We start from the raw sequence: 22648 nt of genomic DNA, 5'->3' as shown, positions 1-22648 counted from the left end.
TTGTTAAGGTTATTAGTAGCACCTGTGCTTTTTCTACAATGACAAGTCAAAATGTCTGCTGTGAAAAAGGCCCCTTTAACAGCATGCCGTATTTCACATCACTCAGACGGGAATATCTGGTAAAAATACTTGTGTCTTTTATCATCATTTCTTGTCGTTGCTCTTCTTTCAGTCGTTGCCTTTGTTTGGAATGAATAAAACACGTGGCCTCTACAGTACATCAAGTTATTTGACCTAAACCAACTTTCAGACCCTATCTGTGAAAAGAGAGAACAAAAAACATATTCAATCAAAGTTGGAGGTGGACATGGGGTCTCTACATGATTACATGAGAATGTGAAAGACTTTCTTCTTTTATTCCCATTGATAACTCCAACACTGATACACACAATGATTTCCAGTAAATCCAACATTGTTTCAACTCACCCAACATTTACTCAGGTGAGATCTTTTATTTAAATTTAATTTCCAAGTAATCCAATATCATAAGAGTGCTCTTTTAATAATTAATATGAAGATGAAATTACATGTGGTATATAGACAGTAAATGCTCTTTTGGGAAACACACACCTGCTACCTATGAGTGTTACCAAGTAGGCTACACTAAAGGTAATTTAAGGTAATGGTCACTACACTACATAGACAATTCAGTAGCAGTACAGAAGTAGAAGTGATCCGACTGGACCAGATTTGGACTGATTGTCACGTTTTTATGTTACGTAACTGCTTGTTACGTAACAATGTTTTTCACTGCAGTCAGGCCAGCCTCCACCTCGACAAAGACGGCCAAACCAGCTGAACTTCTTTTGCGGTACGTGTATATACCAGACATTACGGTAAGAGCGTGTAAGAACTGATGTCAAAACTACAGTCATGCTCCGGTGAACATGATTTCACATTCATTCAGTAAATCAGTCAGTCAATCAATAATAAATAAATAAATAAATAAACAAACAAACATGAATAAATACTAAATAATAAATGAAATTGATAATAAAAATAATAATAATTACCGCCTGCAAACTGTATTTAGGGCTCTGTCATTTCAATTGTGTGAGTAATTAGTAAAACTCAGTAATAATGAATACATTTCCAAAGACCAATCTGAGTTTTAAGCACCAAAATGACAGACACTCATTGAGTAACTTCCTGTTTCCACAGATCAGTTTCACTTCATGATAGCAGAACACCTCAGGGTTTAATTTCTCATTTAGAGCCCTCTAAAATGTGTAATGTCATGTTCATACCTAGCCCCATATTGTTTGTTATACTATAACAACATCCTTTATTATTACAGGGACACAGATAGGGGGTGGAGTATGTCAGTGTGAAGCGTTACATGTGACACATGTCTGAGTAACAGGAATCACGGGGGAGTGAACTGGTTCGCCAACTGTTTGACCAAAAGTAACAGTGAGGAAACCTGAAACTCCCAAGTTGCAATAAAGAGTGATTATTTTTGTATTACTGTCTTGCACCCTTGAAATGTAAGTTCTTGGTTTTTCAGCAGAAGTAAGTGCTGAGTGCATTTTAAAGTAAGAATACGTTTCATGTAGGTGTATTGATAACTTTTAATCATTGTGCTTCCTTGTGCTTATTGGCTTTTAACATTTCTTTATTTGTTTTGTTTTGTTTTGTTTTTTGTTTTTTAGATCTAATGTATTTCAGTTGAACTTTTGAATTCACAACACACAAATGTTTTCCTATTTGGTTATTGTCATGCAAGTGAGCGTGAATGTTAGGCAACGGAGAAATGCAGACAACCAAGGCAGACTGGGACAGTTCAATAATTTATTGCTGAGGAGTGATGACAAGGATGAAAAGGGATTTAAGGGCACAAGCAACAGTTCCAGCTGTCTGCCCCGGCTTGTTCCAGGTCCTCAGCGTCCTGTGTCATGGAACCATCATTCACATTTGTCACATTGGATTTATAAAATGACAAGGTGGAAATCTCACAGATGTTGCCCACTACGCAACTACAGTATATATACTTTCATATAATTTTCATGAATATTAACAGTGAACAAATTTAGTTTACTGTCAATATATCAATGTATCTAAATACTCAGCTTCACAGTTTACATTTTCTACTACTATTCATCATCAAATTCTGCTTTCACAGCACCTGCAAAAGCTACTACAAATGTTACTATCTTACAGTTTAAAGGCAATGGAACTAATATGATATGCAGCCTTTATCCCAGTTTAATCCAAGCCTGTTTGTGCATTGCCCCCCTCAAATAAATGGAATAATAATAAACCAAAAAAAAAAAAAAAAAAAACGACAAACAAAAACAAAAAATCTTAACCAGTTTGTCACTGGAGGCCCAGATCCTGGAGGCGTTTCCATGGAACACGTGGCACAGTTATTGGCCAGATTGAACACTTAAAATATAAGTGCAAATTAAAACCTTAAGCCCAGGTTGTGCATTAGCTGAACAACTAGCTTCCAGTACTTTTAGTAACTACTGCAAAGACTGCATTAGTTTCTGTTTTCTTTTCTTATTGAACAACAAATATCTATAAGTTCAAATAATTTCAAAACACACCATTTCAAGTTGTTCTGGTAATCATTTAAATCAGCCCTGGCTTCTTGTTCATTGCCACTCTGCTGTCGTGCTGCACCTCACCTCTGCTTCTCTGCACCGCTCCCCAGCTTAACATCCATTAGCCTTCTCCATTCACCTGCTCACCTGCTACACTTACCTCATAGATCACTTAGTATATAAACCTGTCTGTCGTTAGAATTTGGCAGAGTGGTTTACCTCTGTGTAATTCCAGCCTTTTTGGACATGTTCTACTGTCTACATGTCTACTGTTTTATGATCCTTGACTTCTCTGTGGATTTCTTTATTTTTGGCTCCTGTTTTTGGTACATTTGCCTGGATTGTTTGTTTTCTCTGGCTTTCAACTAGACTGTGTACAGGCTTTTGGATTTTTGGCCATTGGACTGTGTAGACAAAAATGTATTACCCAACAGTTTGTTTTCTTTTATCCTAATATTGTCTTTTCTGTGTCCTGATTAAGTTCCTGCTTTTTTTGTATGACATTAAGCTCTGTGCTGAGACAAAATATTTTACACTGATTAACAGATCTCTGTGTGTAAACTCTACTTATCCAGACTTGACAAGCTTTCTTGAATTTTCATGCGACTTAAATTTATCAGACACCTTCCAACGCAGACAGAGATATTACACTGGCACAGGTGTTGAAGGGATTAGCCAAATAGATTGAATCAGATTGTACTGTTAATTAGCCTGTCCAGGATTTCCTGAGTTCTATCCACATTTGTTGTCACTCAGACCTCTTGATCAGCCCAGCCCACAACCCGCTGTTTTAGGTTTGACTTAATGTAATAGTATTAAACCTTGTTCTGACTGTTTATCTTCAGAAGAGATTTCATGATTACTGTGAACTCTCTCGCCGCTGCTCAGTGAAATGCTCATCATTACCATCTGTTTTCCTCTGAAGCTTAAGTAATGATTATTTTCTTCAAATTGGAACCTGAGTTTTCTTCTACAACTGATTTGCCTTATATCTGCCTGCTGCCTTGTGTGTTTGAGTCCTGACAAAGCTGCATTTAGGTAAGTATTCCTCCACACCACACACAAACACTATCCTTACAAACTTGATGCATTTAGTATCTGTAAAACCATTGTTTTTCTCTCATTTCCTTTTTGGATTCCCCAAAGCCGATGACTGGAACAGCTGGAAATGCCTTTATCACTGCTCTCGCCGTCTAAACAAACACAAATATTCAGAACATCACGTGTGCCTGACTGTTGCACAGTGCAGCTGTTCTAAGGCAGAATGACATTAACCAAAATAAGTCTTATTCACTCATTCACAACTGCTCTTGTATCTGATTATCATATAGCAAAATATAATTGCACAGGTAAAACTAAGTTTAACAAAGACATGGACTTAATTTACAGACAACTGTAAGCTAACTCACTCAACATTTTTAGGTATTAAATTACATTCAAAAGAACTTACCATAATGACAATGACCCCACAGCTACTGTCATCCCACTGAACTGGATGGCTCAGAACTTCTTTCCATTTTATGTCCACCCACTCCATTTTTCATGGCACTTTCTCCTTATTTTCAGGTACTCACTGTATGTGATTTATGATGGAAGTTAATAAACTTTGGAACAAAGCAGACAAAGTTTGCTACATATGATCCAAATTGTAACTGGATCCAAACCATATTCTTATGCATATTACATTATGATTGATATTTAAAATGCACCCAAATAATCTTCTCAAACTCTTGAGTTCTCTCCTAAGTCCATGTCTTCACTCTCCCCATCCAACAAGCACAAAGGATCACCTATTACCTGTTGAACAACCCTGAATGTAAACAAATGCATCATTTATTTTGCTATGATACAAACTCTTTGTCATATTTTTGTGAATGAATGAATGAATGAAGTGTGAATTTATAAATGCAAAAACCAAGCATACCAGCAGTGGATTTGTCATTTGAAAACATAAAAACATAAAATACCAACTATATCTCTAAATTCCATGACTGTAAGCATAGCTATTAGGTTGCTACTGGGTGTACCTCACGTGTGCATGCTCATCACTGAAAGCTCTTCTTTACCACCCTCCTACTGAGGAGGGCCCCACCTATACATCCACACCTTGCACATAAGTGCCGTGCCAATATTGTTCTGCTCCCCAAAGCAACTTAAACTTCAAATTCAGGGAGCAGTTGGGGCCCCCACCCTAACAGGCTCTGTCTACACTCCTTGAATCTGGAGACACAAATTGTATCTCACATTATATTTCATGAAGGGCTTCATCCTTTAGGGCTCTCACTATTGGTATAAAGGTTGAAGCTGGATGTTGGTGAATGTCCCACTGGCTCACTGGGACCATAAACATAACATCTCCAGCAGCCCATAAGGGAGGCACACACCTGACATGTGCACCTACCTACAGTCACACTGAACAGCACACAACCATTAAAACAAATAGCCCTAAATCATGTAATGCTGATTGATTAAATGAATAAATACCTGATTCGTCTGGCTCCAAGGTTATATTGGTGGTCTGCGGTCATTCTGAAGTTTCTAAATGACAGTCTGAGGTGGTGTACTGTCATTTTGAAATCAGATCGGTCTTTGGAAATTTAGTCTTTATCATTAACTTTGAATATTATTCACAAACCTGTGGTGACTGCAACTATAATTACTCTGTTTGTTTCTTTGTGTCTCCACACCCTGAAGAAGGCTTTAGGTGTTTTAATTACTTTAGCCCACTGAAATAAAGGCCTTTTATTTTTAAACCTACCTTGAGTGCCTGGACCTGGATTTTTTCTGCCATTTTTTTGGTCGTAATTTTCTTCAGCTCTTCTTAATTATTCACATAATTGGAATGACAATGCCTCAATTTTTCTCTAAAATACAGTTTGCATGCTGTATTTATTATTATTTTTTAATTATTATTATTGTATTTATCATTTCATTTTATTCATTTTGTTTTATTTACTCATTCATTTATTCATTCATTCATTCTTTATTGACAGACTGAATGACTGACTGATTTATTGAATGAATGTGAAATCATGTCCACGTTTCCTTTCTTTGGAAATCAGTTTTTACACGCTTTTACCGTCTGGTATATACACCTACCGCCAAACAACTTTGGTTTAGTTTGACTGGCCTGACTGCATTATGTTTTGTCTTTGAGGGACCGCCTTCACAGGGAACAGTCAGCTGTGGGAAGTGATCGACCGCAGTGGACGGAGGTGCGCACAAGAGGAAAGATGGGCTACTTTCCAGACTTTTCCATCGAGACCTGGACTTTAATAGTGATTGTCATCACTCTCATCGCAGTGTACGTATATCGTTTACCTCTGTCTTTTGAAATGCTTAAAAACGTTTTTTAAAAATGAACCAATTCCACCTTTAGATGACCGAGGGCACAACTAATTAAATTGGCTGTTTACTTTTGTGACAATCCTCTCTGAGTGGAGGCTGTGTGTATTTATATATATACTTTCTAAAAGGTGAAATCGTAGCCAGAGTTGCTGAGTTGCAGAGATGAGGAGGGAACTATATAGATATAGATATATAAAATCTAATGAATCATCTTTCCATTGGAACATCAGTACGTAGCAGCAGAGCTACGTCATTTTGGACTGAAGGTGACTACCGTATTATCAAAGAACTTAATAGTAGAAACTCCTGCCTACAACGTGCCGTACAAAAGAAAACCTAGTTCTTTCTGCTGTCATGTGCCTCCACTGAAATGGCCTGTGTTGAACAATGAAAAAATATTATAAATATGCATACTATTAAAGTTATTTAATTATGAAAGAAATTTGTAAAACATTCATTCAGAATTTCATTTATTAAACAACAAAAACTGAAATCATGGGTTCAGATTTATATCATAACATAACATAACATAACATAACATAGCATAACTTTTTTCCCTGCTTCTCAGAGGAGCAAAAAGTGAGCAATGGACATAAATGGAAGCAATGTTTGTACATTGCATCATATGCAGCCTGTTGATCTTGCAATCAGCCGTAACAGTACAATGTACAAGGTCAAACTCAGTTGTACAGTTGTCACAGTGTCAGTGAATTCTATTTTAGGGTTTAATTTTGTTTTTCTCAGAAGCAGAACATGAGTTAATCTGTAGGTCAGCTTAAGCAGAAGTAGCTTTAATGACATTGTGATCTTTTATAGAACAGGAGGTTAGATTAAATGACATTTGTAATAACAGGTGGATTCTGTCCCCATTTTTTTAATCCTGCTTTTAATCCTCAGGTATGGATATGCTCCATATGGCTTTTTCAAGAAAATAGGCATCCATGGACCCAAACCTTTGCCCTTTATTGGGACATTTCTGGAGTACAAAAGGGTGAGACACATTTGTCAGATTAGTACAGTGATCTTACAGGCAGGACACGCTGCTGATAATGGTTCTGAGGGTTTTGATGACTTTGTCACTTTGTCTCTATTTTACTCCTCAGGGTGTCCACATTTTTGACACAGAATGCTATAAGAAGTATGGAAAGTTGTGGGGGTAAGTGAGTTTGCATATATTCTTTGATATTAATGAAGAACATATCATGCCATACATTTCTTATATCGTGCTCCAGGCTGTAACCGAGTTGCTAGAATGTCTGCTATTGCATTTCAAGGTTGTATGATGGCAGGCAGCCTCTATTGGCTGTTATGGACACAGCTATGATCAAAACAATCTTTGTTAAGGAGTGTTATTCTGTCTTCACCAATAGACGGGTAAGTAAAAAACACTGTAGGGGTTAAAATTCACAAGTTAATACCTCAATACTAATCCAAAAACATAATGTAAAGAAGGCTTTCTGTGTTTATGTTTGGTTTAGAATTTTGGCCTAAATGGACTATTAAGAGATGCTGTATCAGAAGTGGAAGATGAGGAATGGAGGAGGATTCGCAGTATACTCTCTCCATCATTTACCAGCGGACGACTGAAAGAGGTTGAAAAGCACACTGCAGACTTTTGTATTATGGATTATTCATTTTTGTCCTGTATTCGGAGATTTACATTTAAACTGGTTGATGTGTAAGCAAGTATTTAATGATTTAATGGTTTTGTTATTTACTTTTGGGCAGATGTACTCAATAATGTTGCAGCACTCAAACAATCTGATCAAGAGTCTTCAGAAGAAAGTAGAGGCGGACGAAGTCATTGAGGTTAAAGAGTGAGTAATGAAATGGGATTAGGGTGTAAACTCTTTTATGCCGTAAATAGAAAACAATATTGCTTAAACAAACATTTGGATGGTTTAACTTTTTTTGTTCCTTTTCTTATTCCAGAGTAAAAGGTGTTATTATAGTTCGTTGGAATTACATGTTTTCCTTTCGCTTTTGCAGAGTATTTGGACCTTACAGTATGGATGTAGTGACCAGCACTGCCTTCAGTGTCGACATCGATTCCATCAACCATCCTTCTGATCCATTTGTATTGAACATTAAGCGAATGGTCAAGTTCAACTTCATGAATCCCTTGCTTGTGCTTGTTGGTATGTCATACATTATGCTGTAACCAGAACATCCATCTTGTCCTCTTGAGCCCTGCATTAACTGTATCTTCTCAATTCTCATTGATTTCAGTTCTGTTTCCATTTTTGGGGCCAATATTTGATAAGATGGATTTTTCCTTCTTCCCTGCTGACGTGGGCTATTTCTTCTACAACTTTCTGAAGACAATCAAATCAGACCGGAATAAGAATGAACACAAAGTAATTTACTGTTGCAACAATGGATTTGATGTTGGTTGTTGGGCAGTGTTTTTGTTTTGGGTTTACAGTCTTTCCCTTGAACACAAAACGCAAAATCAAAATAGGATTTCTATTTGTTTTGTTTGGCAGAACCGAGTGGACTTCATGCAGTTGATGGTGGACTCACAGATTTCAGAGAACGAGAAAGACAATACGAGCCCCCAAAAAGGTAGAGAAAGAAACCAGATGGAGAAATTAGTTTATTTATTTATTATTTTCTATGTAGTCATTGCTGAAGGAAAATACTTGCTGTTAAGTGGCTTCCTGTTTTTTTTTCAGTCATTGGCAATTAGAAGTTGAAGTTTGAACAAAAATACGAGTAACCTTTAAATGTTAATCTACAAATATTTTCATACGAATGCCCTCTTTGGGGCATCTTTGTTAATGTTCACAAGTGAGGTCAAAAGTCGATGAGTGAAGTCAGGTAAGTATTGGACCAATCAATGAAACTATGGGGAGTGTATGACAGGATTTACTGTGTCTTAAAACTCTTGAACCTTGTGAACAACTATTTAAATTGTTTTGAAAAGCTTCATATTTATCCAGCTAAGTGCCAATGAAGAACCACTGAATACCATAATCATCCACTCAGATATCAAAAAGGCTCATGTTGACTGAATGATGGAAAGAACAGACAGTTTAACCTACTTGAAATGACTTTTGCCCCAAGCTAATGCTTGTTGTGTCTTTTCATAACACAAAGTTATGTGCTGGACTACCAGGCTACTAAAAATGTGAATCACACCCATGCCCTGCTTTTTGTTCCTACCATGTTAATGGTAATGTTTAAACTATTATCATGATGATGATATGTTTTTGAAATTTATGTATTGGTGTTGCAGGGCTAACTGATCGTGAGATCCTTTCTCAGGCCATGATATTCATTTTTGCTGGCTATGAAACCAGTAGCAGCACACTGTGCTTCATAGCCCACAACCTGGCAACCCATCCTCACATCCAAAAGACCCTGCAAGACGAGATTGATGAAACTTTTCCAGAGAAGGTTACTTGAGTATTTTTGCACTGTAACTGATTTTTTTTTTATCAGCAACTGGTTCTGTGCTTCCAACTAAGAGCTACATTGTACTTGACATCCCTCTAGGGTCAGCCAACCTATGACAGCGTGATGCAGATGGAGTACCTGAACATGGTGGTGAATGAGTCAATGAGACTTTACCCTATTGCTAATCGCCTCGAAAGGATGGCAAAGGCTTCTGTGGAAGTTAATGGTGTGACTATCCCTAAGGGAACTACCATCATGGTGCCAGTTTACACTCTCCACCGTGACCCTGCTTTATGGCCTGAACCTGAGGCCTTCAAACCTGAAAGGTACTACTAGATTAATGGCAGGTAAGGGTCAGATTTGACTAAAAATTAATTTGGCTAATTAACTAAATATATTTGTTCATGTTCTCTTCCAGGTTCAGCAAAGAGAACAAAGACAACATAGATCCATATGCCTTCCTACCATTTGGAACAGGACCAAGAAACTGTATTGGCATGCGATTTGCACTGTTGATGATTAAGTTAGCCCTAGTGGAGATCCTTCAGAACTTTAGCTTTGTCACCTGCAAGGAGACAATGGTGAGTTGACATTTGACAGTGGATTGACAATTGAACCTTTATAGGGCTTTATTTGTGAAACATTTTTTTTGTTGTCCTAGATTCCATTGGAGCTGGGAAATGATGGATTTACGACACCGAAGACTCCCATCAAACTGAAGCTGAAGCTGAGAGAAACTGCTGCCGATTCTCCTTCAAGCTAACTCTGATTATCTGTAACCTGGAAATTCTCATTTAAATCTGCTTCTCTATCAAATCAGGCCACCAGTTTATGTTGCCTGAAGTACCTCTTTTAATCAAAATCACTTATATTCTTCTAAATTGAGATTGTCTGTACTACAAGTACACTAACTAACCTCTCACCTGCAGGTATGTACACTGTACTGTTTAATATGGAGGACTAGTCAAAAAGGAGCATCTATCTATAGTCTAGACTCCACTTACAAAATGTAGGGGTTACTTTTATGTTTCACTTTAGACCATTCAAATATATTTCAGTATACAAAATGATTTTGAATACTACTGTAAGGGCCATGTGCATAACATATTACAAAGCATTTTCTCCACACATAGTATCTCCTTTCATAGCATTCCTCCATGTAAATTGTCTGGGTTAATGCCACATGCAACACATCCCATTTACTGTGCTGGATGCAAAATCACAATGATGGATGTATTTGAAAGCAGTTCAATGTTATGCCTTATTATTCTTCTTGTCTCTTTTTTACATGATTGTCAAGTTTCAACATTAAGACTGATGCTTGTAACCCACACCTTTCTTTCTGACACACAACTGAATGATAATTAGTTTACATCTAGTCAGGTTTCACAAAATTTGAGTACTGGCACTATCATTTTTACTGAGATTTTGAAATATTGAATTCAAGCACAGAATTGGTCATTATTTTTGCTGTATATATATATATATAATAGAAAGCAAATACCAAATAACATTTCAATTTAAAACGAATTAACAACTCAAGAACACAGTTTATATATCTTGCATACTTTCAATAAGGAATTCAATTCCACATTCAACCACACGTTTTGCATTTCTCAATTTCAATAAGAAAACTGTGAAGTGGAGCCAACCACTTGGCTCCAGAAGTTCATTTCTACTAAGCAGACCACTAGTGATGTTATTATCCAGATCTACTAACAGTTTTTTTTTCTACATGTATTTTAACACATTACACAATCTGTTGTAATCGTTTTGATATCTCAAATATTAAATCAATCAAAATCTGTGAAAATATCATGGCTTTTCTATAATTTCACACCTGGGTGTCAACTGTTGTTGCTTTTACTTTTCCTTGGTTATTTTTAGAGGTTGAAGTCTTTTATAACATGATAAAGTTCTAAACAACTGTTAAAAAATGAGCAGTGTAGAGAGTTTTCGTTATCCAGTTTGGACTGTTTCCATGTGATGTGTTTGGTGCTCTTTGATCCTCATTTCACTGATTAGAGAGGGTGGAGCTGAGAGCTTGATATGAAGTTCACCCTGAGTAGGTTGGGTTCAGCAAAGCAGGCCTACACTAAGAATAGATGATTATCTCATTCCCTTCCACTGGTCTTCCAACTGACATTGTTTGTTTGATTCATTTTGCATCTACGCACACTCACACACCACATTCTACTCACGACATCACTGATATCCTTACAATCACGTCGTGTGACTTAGTATTTAAATGATCAAATAAAAATGCTTCCATTTTATTTGGATAATAATGAGTCTTCCTGCTTTGTCAAATTTTTGAGAGTGGTGATGACAATCCTGTTTAGTGAATTGTAGTTTTAGTCAAACTAGATGTGCTTACTTTGAGAATGTAACAGCAGTGATGGAAATGCACTAAGTACATTTACTTAAGTATTGTAGTTAAGTACAATTATGAGGTACCTGTACTTTACCATTTCTATTCTTGCGTTACTACTTTACTTCTACTCCACTTCAGTTACTTTACAAAATTAGATTTTATATGTGATGTAAAATTGCATCATGTTAACAATATATGATGCAATGTTACAGATTAAATGATCTTAACCAGCTACAACTTTTAAATTCTACTAAGTTATAATGCATCAGAAATAATCATTCAATGCATTGATATTGTGAATGCAGGACTTGACATGTACTTGAGTACATTAACGTCATTGTATTGCTCATTTTACATAAGGATCTAAATACCTCCTCCACAGAACTCCTTTCCATTTTATGTCTACCCGCGCCATTTTGTCATTTTGGCACGTTCTCTTCATTGTCAGGTACTCACTCTATGTGATTTATGATGGAAGTTACTTAAATTTAAACAAAGCAGAGAAAGTTTGCAACATATGATCCAAATTGTAACTGGATCCAAACCATATTCTTATGCATATTACATTATGATTGATATTTAACTCTTGAGTTCTCTCCTAAATCCATGTCTTCACTCTCCCCATCCTAGAAGCACAAAGGATCACCTGTTGAACAACCCTGAATGTAAACAAATGCATCATTTATTTTGCTATGATACATTCTCTTTTGTCAGGGCTCAGGAGATGCAGGAGTGGACCCAAACGCAGAGGCCGGAATGCAGATATGACGAAAAACTCTTTAATTGTGGACGGTCACGGACAGGTAAACAGGGCTGAACAGAACTCGCAGAAGGAACAACACAAACGATCCAACCAAGACTGAACAGAAAACCAGAACTTAAAGAAACTGAACTAACAAGGAGATGAGGTGCAGGTGGGGAGATGGGTGGAGAACTCGAGAGGGGAATGAACATACAGGGAGCTGATTGGCTGAGGACACACAGGGAGCGGGGCAGGGCTGACGAGGCTAACACAGGGCAGGTGTGGGGAAGACAGCAGGGCAGGGCTAACGAGTCCAAATGCAGGGCAGGTGTGGAGGAGTACATGAACACACAAATGAAACAGAACAAAAACCCAGAAAACAAACTGAATGCCATCTACACTAACCCATCCAAAACCAACCACAAACACAAACCCAAGCACACAACCCAACAAACCAATGATGCAGTGATGAACCGAGGGACTAAACAAACGTGCAAAACCAGGAGACCATACAGAACACAACGTAACACCAAAAAAACACCTTAAGTCCAGGCAAGATGTGACACTCTTTGTCATATTTTTGTGAATGAATGAATGAAGTGTGAATTTATAAATGCAAAAATCAAGCATACCAGAAGTGGATTTGTCATTTGAAAACATAAAAAGATGAGATACTAACTATATCTCTAAATTCCATGACTGTAAGCATAGCTATTGGGTTCCTACTGGGTGTACCTCACGTGTGAATGCTCATCATTTTATTTATTATTTCATATTAATTCGTTTAGTTTTATCTGTTTGTTTGTTTGTTTATTCATTTTTTATTGACAGACTGAATGACTGACGGATTTATTGAATGAATGTGAAATCATGTCCATGTTTCTTTTCTTTCGACATCAGTTTTTACACGTTCTTACCGTAACGTCTGGTATATACACGTACCGCCAAACAACTTTGGTCTAGTTTGACCGTGTTGTTTCGAAGTGGAGGCTGGCCTGACTGCATTATGTTTTGTCTTTGAGGGACCGCCTTCATAAGGAACAGTCAGCTGTGGGAAGTGATCGACCGCATTGGACGGAGGTGCGCACAAGAGGAAAGATGGGCTACTTTCCAGACTTTTCCATCGAGACCTGGACTTTAATAGCGATTGTCATCACTCTCATCGCAGTGTACGTATATCGTTTATCTCTGTCTTTTGAAATGCTTAAAATTTGAAAATGAACAAATTCCACCTTTAGATGACCGAGGGCATAACTAATTAAACTGGCTGTTTATTTTTGTGACAGTCCTCTCTGAGTGGAGGCTGTGTGTATTTATATAGGCCTATATACTTTCTAAAAGTGAGTAGAAACCAGGAAACCAGGGACTTGATTTGGGGGGCGACTACCGTATTATCGAAGAACTTCATGATGCTAGTAGAAACTCCTGCCTACAACGTACAAAAGAAAACCTAGTTCTTTCTGCAGTCATGTGCCTCCACTGAAATGGCCTGTGTTGAACAATGAAAAATATAAATATGCATACTATTAAAGCTATTTAATTATGAAAGACTCAGCAAAAATTTGTAAAACATTCATTCAGAATTTTTTAAACAACATTTATTAAACAAAAAAAAACTTTGAAATCATGGGTTCAGATTCATAACATAACATAACATAACATAACATAACATAACATAACTTTTTTCCCTGCTTCTCAGAGGAGCAAAAAGTGAGCAATGGACATAAATGGAAGCAATGTCTCTACATTGCATCATATACAGCCTGTTTATCTTGCAATCAGCTGTAACAGGGACTTATTACAATGTACAAGGTAAAACTCAGTTGTACAGTGTCACAGTGTCGGTGAATTCTATTTAGGGGTTTATTTTTGTTTTTCTCAGAAGCAGAACATGAGTTAATCTGTAGGTCAGCTTAAGCAGAAGTAGCTTTAATGACATTGTGATCTTCTGAATGACTCTATAAGAATACAGGAAAAGAGTTAAACTTGATTTGGTTTCATTTTAATTTGATTCATAAGAAATAGAAAGGACAAAATAGAGAGCACAAAATAAATATTGTTTTGCTCAGGCGCAGACTTTACTACAAGGCAAGGAAGATAAGTGCCTATGAAACACATAAAAATAATAATAAAAATTCTAACTTACATATACCATGAAATGACTTACAGAAGGCCCCAACTTTTTCTTTTATTGTTTATGTTATATTATTTATCTGATATACATTTTACATTTTGTTATTTGGTGAGAGTAAAATTGTCTCTTTCACAGAGCATCATCAAGATAACAATGATCTTAGAGTGTGGAACAAAATTTACTCTCCCTCCCTCTCTCTCTCTCTCTCTGGGCGTGTTTTATCTTGTGCTGCTGCTGCATCCACTATGTTAGCCTAATGGCATTATGGTCAGACTTGTGCCATGCAGAAAGTGTTATGGAAATGTTATTTGGTCCAACCCAGTAAGATTGCCATTGTGACTTTGACATAAAAACTTAACTCAGGCACTTATTCAGATATAAAACCTACATGATAAATTGCCATCAGATTAACATAGAGGGGACATCTGAAAGGGGCTTTAGCCTGTACAACCCCACATCGTTCTGATAACAGGTCAATCAAACAGTAAGTGAAAATACCTGTGTGGGTGCACAAAGTGTGTCTAAGGGCTTTGGGTCAAGCTACTAGTCCTTTATCAAGTAGCATAGAGACAATGTGTCCAAAATTGTTTACTTAAAATCAATGTAATATAGCCCACATGTACTAATACATCTTTAGGCGTTTATTTTATAATATTTTTCCTCACACCCTGTGTAAGCTTGAAAGTTGGCTGTTAAAAGTTTTGGTAATGTGAGGTTAAATCAATCAGACCTTTTTATGAACCCGTTCCATACTTGTTGCAGACATTTTGACTAGTCAAGCACAGGCGTAGCTAATAATATATTAAGGCTGAATTCTAATTTAGTTACACCTGTGCTTTTTGAGTCACAATGGTAAGATTTTATGGTGCTAAAAAGTATCAAATCAGCCATAGAAACATCTCCATCAACCATTCCTGCCATCCATCCTGCGGTCAGCGTGTTAAAAAATATTCTAGCTGTCCACTGCTGCTTTCTACATGAAGGATGAAACTACTTTTAACAGCTCTTTCAAGCCTACAGGGGCTCCTTATTTAATAGAAAAAGATTTGGTTTGGAGTAGCAACTTATGATCTCCGGAGAAGGGATAAACACCCTCTGTGTAGCTCGTTGAACCACCCTCACTCTGCTCGCCTACCATGATTCCTGTGACCGTATCACAGAAACATGACTCACCACAGATAAAGTGGGAATTCACTGAGGCAAAATTACATAAGGGCTGTAAAACGTGTCATAAAATGGTTGGGTTGAATGTTTACTACTGTAGTTTTACAGTTTAGCTGACAAAATAAGGAGAGTTTAAAAGTAGTTGACAATTTGAATAAAATGAGTAAAATAAAATAATGCAATAAAATAGACAGGACAATGACAGGAGGAGAGGACAATCTTTTTTTTGTGAGACAAGTATGATATCAAGTATATATAAGTGGGTATATAAAGTGAGTAGTCTTTGTAAAACAAACAAAACAAAGTCCGTAGTTTTTATAATAAAAATACTTATATAAATTAGTTCATCCTTCTTACATTTATAATAAAAAAATAGGTAATACAATAGAAAATCTATACAAAAACAAAAGAACAGGAGGTTAGATTAAATGACATTTGTAATAACAGGTGGATTCTGTCTCTGTTTTTTTAATCCTGCTTTTAATCCTCAGGTATGGATATGCTCCATATGGCTTTTTCAAGAAAATAGGCATTCCTGGACCCAGACCTTTGCCCTTTATTGGGACATTTCTGGAGTACAGAAAGGTGAGACACATTTGTCAGATTAGTACAGTGATCTTACAGGCAGGACACACTGCTGATAATGGTTCTGAGGGTTTTGATGCCTTCGTCACTTTGTCTCTATTTTACTCCTCAGGGTGTCCACAATTTTGACACAGAATGCTATAAGAAGTATGGAAAGTTGTGGGGGTAAGTGTGTTTGTTTGCATATATTCTTTGATATTAATGAAGAAAGAACAAATCATGACATACATTTCTTATATCGTGCTCCAGGCTGTAACCGAGTTGCTATAATGTCTGCTATTGCATTTCAAGGTTGTATGATGGCAGGCAGCCTCTATTGGCTGTTATGGACACAGCTATGATCAAAACAATCTTTGTTAAGGAGTGTTATTCTGTCTTCACCAACAGACGGGTAAGCAAAAACACTGTAAGGGCAAATTCACAAGTTAATACCTCAATACTAAACCAAAAACATAATGTAAATAAGGCTTTCTGTGTGTGTGTTTGGTTTAGGATGTGGGCCTAAATGGACCGTTAAGTGATGCTGTATCAGTAGTGGAAGATGAGGAATGGAAGAGGATGCGCAGTGTACTCTCTCCATCATTTACCAGCGGACGACTGAAAGAGGTTGAAAAGCACACTGCAGACTTTTGTATTGTGGATTATTCATTTTTGTCCTGTATTCAGAGTTTTACACTTAAACTGGTTGATGTGTAAGCAAGTATTTAATGATTTAATGGTTTTGTTATTTACTTTTGGGCAGATGTACTCAATAATGTTGCAGCACTCAAACAATCTGATCAAGAGTCTTCAGAAGAAAGTAGAGGCGGACGAAGTCATTGAGGTTAAAGAGTGAGTAATGAAATGGGATTAGGGTGTAAACTCTTTTATGCCGTAAATAGAAAACAATATTGCTTAAAACAAACATTTGGATGGTTTAACTTTTTTTGTTCCTTTTCTTATTCCAGAGTAAAAGGTGTTATTATAGTTCGTTGGAATTACATGTTTTCCTTTCGCTTTTGCAGAGTATTTGGACCTTACAGTATGGATGTAGTGACCAGCACTGCCTTCAGTGTCGACATCGATTCCATCAACCATCCTTCTGATCCATTTGTATTGAACATTAAGCGAATGGTCAAGTTCAACTTCCTGAATCCCTTGCTTGTGCTTGTTGGTATGTCATACATTATGCTGTAACCAGAACATCCATCTTGTCCTCTTGAGCCCTGCATTAACTGTATCTTCTCAATTCTCATTGATTTCAGTTCTGTTTCCATTTTTGGGGCCAATATTTGATAAGATGAATTTTTCCTTCTTCCCTGCTGAAGTGATGGATTTCTTCTACAACTTTCTGAAGACAATCAAATCAGACCGGAATAAGAATGAACACAAAGTAATTTACTGTTGCAACAATGGATTTGATGTTGGTTGTTGGGCAGTGTTTTTATTTTGGGTTTACAGTCTTTCCCTTGAACACAAAACGCAAAATCAAAATAGGATTTCTATTTGTTTTGTTTGGCAGAACCGAGTGGACTTCATGCAGTTGATGGTGGACTCTCAGATTTCAGAGAACGATAAAGACAATACGAGCCCCCAAAAAGGTAGAGAAAGAAACCAGATGGAGAAATTAGTTTATTTATTTATTATTTTCTATGTAGTCATTGCTGAAGGAAAATACTTGCTGTTAAGTGGCTTCCTGTTTTTTTTTTTCAGTCATCGGCAATTAGAAGTTGAAGTTTGAACAAAAGTACGAGTAACCTTTAAATGTTAATCTACAAATATTTTCATACGAATGCCCTCTTTGGGGAATCTTTGTTAATGTTCACAAGTGAGGTCAAAAGTCGATGAGTGAAGTCAAGTAAGTGTTGGACCAATCAATGAAACTATGGGGAGTGTATGACAGGATTTACTGTGTCTTAAAACTCTTGAACCTTGTGAACAACTATTTAAAATTGTTTTAAAAAGCTTCATATTTATCCAGCTACTGATTTTGACTGGTAGTTTAAGAGAAATTTGACAACATTTCCGGCACAGCTGCCATCTTTTTCCACTTTTAAAATTAGAATAAAATACCAGTGAAAAACCACTGAATGCCATAATCATCCACTCAGATATCAAAAAGGCTCATGTTGACTGAATGATGGAAAGAACAGACAGTTTAACCTACTTGAAATGACTTTTGCCCCAAGCTAATGCTTGTTGTGTCTTTTCATAACACAAAGTTATGTGCTGGACTACCAGGCTACTAAAAATGTGAATCACACCCATGCCCTGCTTTTTGTTCCTACCATGTTAATGGTAATGTTTAAACTATTATCATGATGATGATATGTTTTTGAAATTTATGCATTTGTGTTGCAGGGCTAACTGATCATGAGATCCTTTCTCAGGCCATGATATTCATTTTTGCTGGCTATGAAACCAGTAGCAGCACACTGTGCTTCATAGCCCACAACCTGGCAACCCACCCTCACATCCAAAAGACCCTGCAAGACGAGATTGATGAAACTTTTCCAGAGAAGGTTACTTGAGTATTTTTGCACTGTAACTGATTTTTTTTTATCAGCAACTGATTCTGTGCTTCCAACTAAGAGCTACATTGTACTTGACATCCCTCTAGGGTCAGCCAACCTATGACAGCGTGATGCAGATGGAGTACCTGAACATGGTGGTGAATGAGTCAATGAGACTTTACCCTATTGCTAATCGCCTCGAAAGGATGGCAAAGGCTTCTGTGGAAGTTAATGGTGTGACCATCCCAAAGGGAACTACCATCATGGTGCCAGTTTACACTCTCCACCGTGACCCTGCTTTATGGCCTGAACCTGAGGCCTTCAAACCTGAAAGGTACTACTAGATTAATGGCAGGTAAGGGTCAGATTTGACTAAACATTTATTTGGCTACTTAACTAAATGTATTCGTTCATGTTCTTCTTTTCCAGGTTCAGCAAAGAGAACAAAGACAACATAGATCCATATGCCTTCCTACCATTTGGAACAGGACCAAGAAACTGTATTGGCATGCGATTTGCACTGTTGATGATGAAGTTAGCCCTAGTGGAGATCCTTCAGAACTTTAGTTTTGTCACCTGCAAGGAGACAATGGTGAGTTGACATTTGACAGTGGATTGACAATTGAACCTTTATAGGGCTTTATTTGTGAAACTTTTTTTTTTGTCCTAGATTCCATTGGAGCTGGGAAATGATGGATTTACGACACCAAAGACTCCCATCAAACTGAAGCTGAAGCTGAGAGAAACTGCCGCCGATTCTCCTTCAAGCTAACTCTGATTACCTGTAACCTGGAAATTCTCACTTAAATCTGCTTCTCTATCAAATCAGGCCACCAGTTAATGTTGCCTGAAGTACCTCTTATAATCAAAATCATTTATATTCTTCTAAATTGAGATTGTCTGTACTACAAGTACACTAACTAACCTCTCACCTGCAGGCATGTACGCTGTACTGTTTAATATGGAGGACTAGTCAAAAAGGAGCATCTATCTATAGTCTAGACTCCACTTACAAAATGTAAGGGTAACTTTTATGTTTCACTTTAGACCATTCAAATATATTTCAGTATACAAAATGATTTTGAATACTACTGTAAGGGCCATGTGCATAACATATTACACAGCATTTTCTCCACACATAGTATCTCCTTTCATAGAATTCCTCCATGTAGATTGTCTGGGTTAATGCCACATGCAACACATCCCATTTACTGTGCTGGATGCAAAATCACAATGATGGATGTATTTGAAAGCAGTTCAATGTTATGCCTTATTATTCTTCTTGTCTCTTTTTTACATGATTGTCAAGTTTCAACATTAAGACTGATGCTTGTAACCCACACCTTTCTTTCTGACACACAACTGAATGATAATTAGTTTACATCTAGTCAGGTTTCACAAAATCATTTTTACTGAGATTTTGAAATATTGAATTCAAGCACAGAATTGGTCATTATTTTTGCTGTGTATATATATATAATAGAAAGCAAATACCAAATAACATTCCAATTGTAAAACGAATTAACAACTCAAGAACACAGTTTATATATCTTGCATACTTTCAATAAGGAACTCAATTCCACATTCAACCACACGTTTTGCATTTCTCAATTTCAATAAGAAAACTGTGAAGTGGAGCCAACCACTTGGCTCCAGAAGTTCATTTCTACTAAGCAGACCACTAGTGGTGTTATTATCCAGATCTACTAACAGTTTTTTTCTACATGTATTTTAACACATTACACAATCTGTTGTAATCGTTTTGATATCTCAAATATTAAATCAATCAAAATCTGTGAAAATATCATGGCTTTTCTATAATTTCACACCTGGGTGTCAACTGTTGTTGCTTTTACTTTTCCTTGGTTATTTTTAGAGGTTGAAGTCTTTTATAACATGATAAAGTTCTAAACAACAGTCAAAAAATGAGCAATCACATATTTTCCTGAATATAGCAAAGACTCAGTGTAGAGAGTTTAGATGTTATCATTATCCAGTTTGGCCTGTTTCCATGTTATGTGTTTGGTGCTCTTTGATCCTCATTTCACAGATTAGAGAGGGTGGAGCTGAAAGCTTGACATGAAGTTCACCCTGAGTAGGTTGGGTTCAGCAAAGCAGGCCTACATTAAGAATAGATGATTATCTCATTCCCTTCTACTGGTCTTCCAACTGACATTGTTTGTTTGATTTTGCATCTACACACACTCACACACCACATTCTACTCACGGCGTCACTGATATCCTTACAATCACGTCATGTGACTCAGTATTTAAATGATCAAATAAAAATGCTTCCATTTTATTTGGATAATAATGAGTCTCCCTGCTTTGTCAAATTTTTGAGAGTGGTGATGACAATCCTGTTTAGTGAATTGTAGTTTTAGTCAAACTAGATGTGCTTACTTTGAGAATGTAACAGCAGTGGAAATGAACTAAGTACATTTACTTAAGTATTGTAGTTAAGTACAATTTTGAGGTACCTGTACTTTACTATTTCTATTTTTGCTTTACTATTTTACTTCTACTCCACTTCATTTCAGAGGTAAATACAGTACTATAGTACCCCACTACAATTATATGACACCTTCTATTAGTAGTTAGTTTACAGAATTAGGTTGTACATTCATATGTGATGTAAAATTGCATCATGTTAAGGATCTAAATACCTCCTCCACCAGCGTTTAACAGTAAGCTTAAGAGCATTGCCATTCATGCCATCATGTTACATCAGCTGTACCTGAAAAACACAAAGCCAGAAAAACAGAGACAAGCTCTGGCATGATGTGATATGTAACTGAAAACACCAGCAGGAAGTGGTACATAACAGATTGCACATAAAACCTGTTCGAGTCAACACTTCAGTTTTTTGTGCCAGTGCTTTCCATGTTTCCTAATTATTATGGGAATCCCCAGAGAACATGAGACTGAACTTTGACTGAAATGTGTTAGAGCCTCATGTGACCTGGGTTTACAAGTACTTTACTATGGAAGGAGAGGCGGGTGTGTACAGAGTTGAGAATGTCAGGTGTGTTGTGTAAGAACACTGGAAATCTCAACAACAATGACTGTGCACAATTTGGAACAGATCCTTTGACAAAACATCTTGTCTAGCAGGTTTCTGTTCCCACATTTCAGTCAGACCAGGGTCATACTGTAAACAGGTAGAAGTCACAGAGAGACAAAAGAAGGAGAGGTAAAGAGCTAAGAGTATTCAGTGCCAGCATTTTTTAAATTCTATTTCACAGAATAAGTGGCCTACTTACTTTTAAAATGTCCATTTTTTCAAGGGTCTCTGACCTCTTTCTCCCATATTGTATGCCAAAAACAGCACTTCCTACTGCAAAATTTTACATTTCATAATCCCCTATCTCTGTGGCAAATGAGTAATATTACTGACACACAAATGGAGTGTTCATAAAGCATTTCCCCCCTACCCTAATTTATGAATGCATCATAGATCCCACTTTACATAAAATGTATTATCCACTAAATTAGACAGAGGGATTTGACTGACCCACATGAGCTGCAATATCCGATCAGTTGAGGCACATTAAATTGTCAGAGCACGCTCAAATCATGTAATGGTTTCAAATGCGCATGCTCAAACGCCTAGATCTGATTATCAGCTACTGGTAGGCATGCGGAGCTCAGGGCACGGTTGTGATGCTGCCATTTGGCCATTAAGGGGAGTTGAAACACCATGTGAGACAGGCTCTTACCCATGATGCGTCACTTTTAAGGGTGATTTCAGATATAACCTGTTCTACGAGTTTTTGAAATAAGTTTAAGAATTGTCTGTGCAGGAGCAACATTTACAATCAATTTTAAATTTATATTTTTATTAAGGCTCCTAGAAGACACAAT

At 36.9% G+C, this 22648-nt stretch overlaps 2 protein-coding genes and 1 long non-coding RNA gene across 3 annotated transcripts; 2 read left to right on the top strand and 1 right to left on the bottom strand.

The window, feature by feature from the left end:
- Positions 1 to 5622: 5622 nt before the first annotated feature.
- LOC137184592 (cytochrome P450 3A27-like) lies at positions 5623 to 11108 on the top strand. Its single transcript, XM_067592399.1, has 13 exons — positions 5623 to 5850; positions 6792 to 6885; positions 6998 to 7050; positions 7169 to 7268; positions 7373 to 7486; positions 7623 to 7711; positions 7884 to 8032; positions 8124 to 8251; positions 8381 to 8459; positions 9133 to 9293; positions 9393 to 9619; positions 9712 to 9874; positions 9955 to 11108. The coding sequence occupies exons 1-13, from the start codon at positions 5780 to 5782 to the stop codon at positions 10054 to 10056; spliced, it is 1530 nt and encodes a 509-aa protein (XP_067448500.1). The 5' UTR covers positions 5623 to 5779; the 3' UTR covers positions 10057 to 11108.
- Positions 11109 to 13404: 2296 nt separating this feature from the next.
- On the top strand, positions 13405 to 20588 carry LOC137184589 (cytochrome P450 3A40-like). The gene is made up of 13 exons (XM_067592396.1): positions 13405 to 13578; positions 16199 to 16292; positions 16405 to 16457; positions 16584 to 16683; positions 16785 to 16898; positions 17035 to 17123; positions 17297 to 17445; positions 17537 to 17664; positions 17794 to 17872; positions 18633 to 18793; positions 18892 to 19118; positions 19214 to 19376; positions 19455 to 20588. The coding sequence occupies exons 1-13, from the start codon at positions 13508 to 13510 to the stop codon at positions 19554 to 19556; spliced, it is 1530 nt and encodes a 509-aa protein (XP_067448497.1). The 5' UTR covers positions 13405 to 13507; the 3' UTR covers positions 19557 to 20588.
- LOC137184591 (uncharacterized) lies at positions 20362 to 20737 on the bottom strand. The gene is made up of 2 exons (XR_010928687.1): positions 20614 to 20737; positions 20362 to 20450 (listed from the first exon to the last, which is right to left on the bottom strand). It is a non-coding gene; the product is annotated as an uncharacterized lncRNA (long non-coding RNA).
- Positions 20738 to 22648: the final 1911 nt, after the last annotated feature.

This window comes from Thunnus thynnus, chromosome 6, assembly GCF_963924715.1.
Source record: "Thunnus thynnus chromosome 6, fThuThy2.1, whole genome shotgun sequence".
Lineage (NCBI taxonomy): Eukaryota > Metazoa > Chordata > Actinopteri > Scombriformes > Scombridae > Thunnus > Thunnus thynnus.
This window is presented reverse-complemented; position numbering and strand designations above follow the sequence as displayed.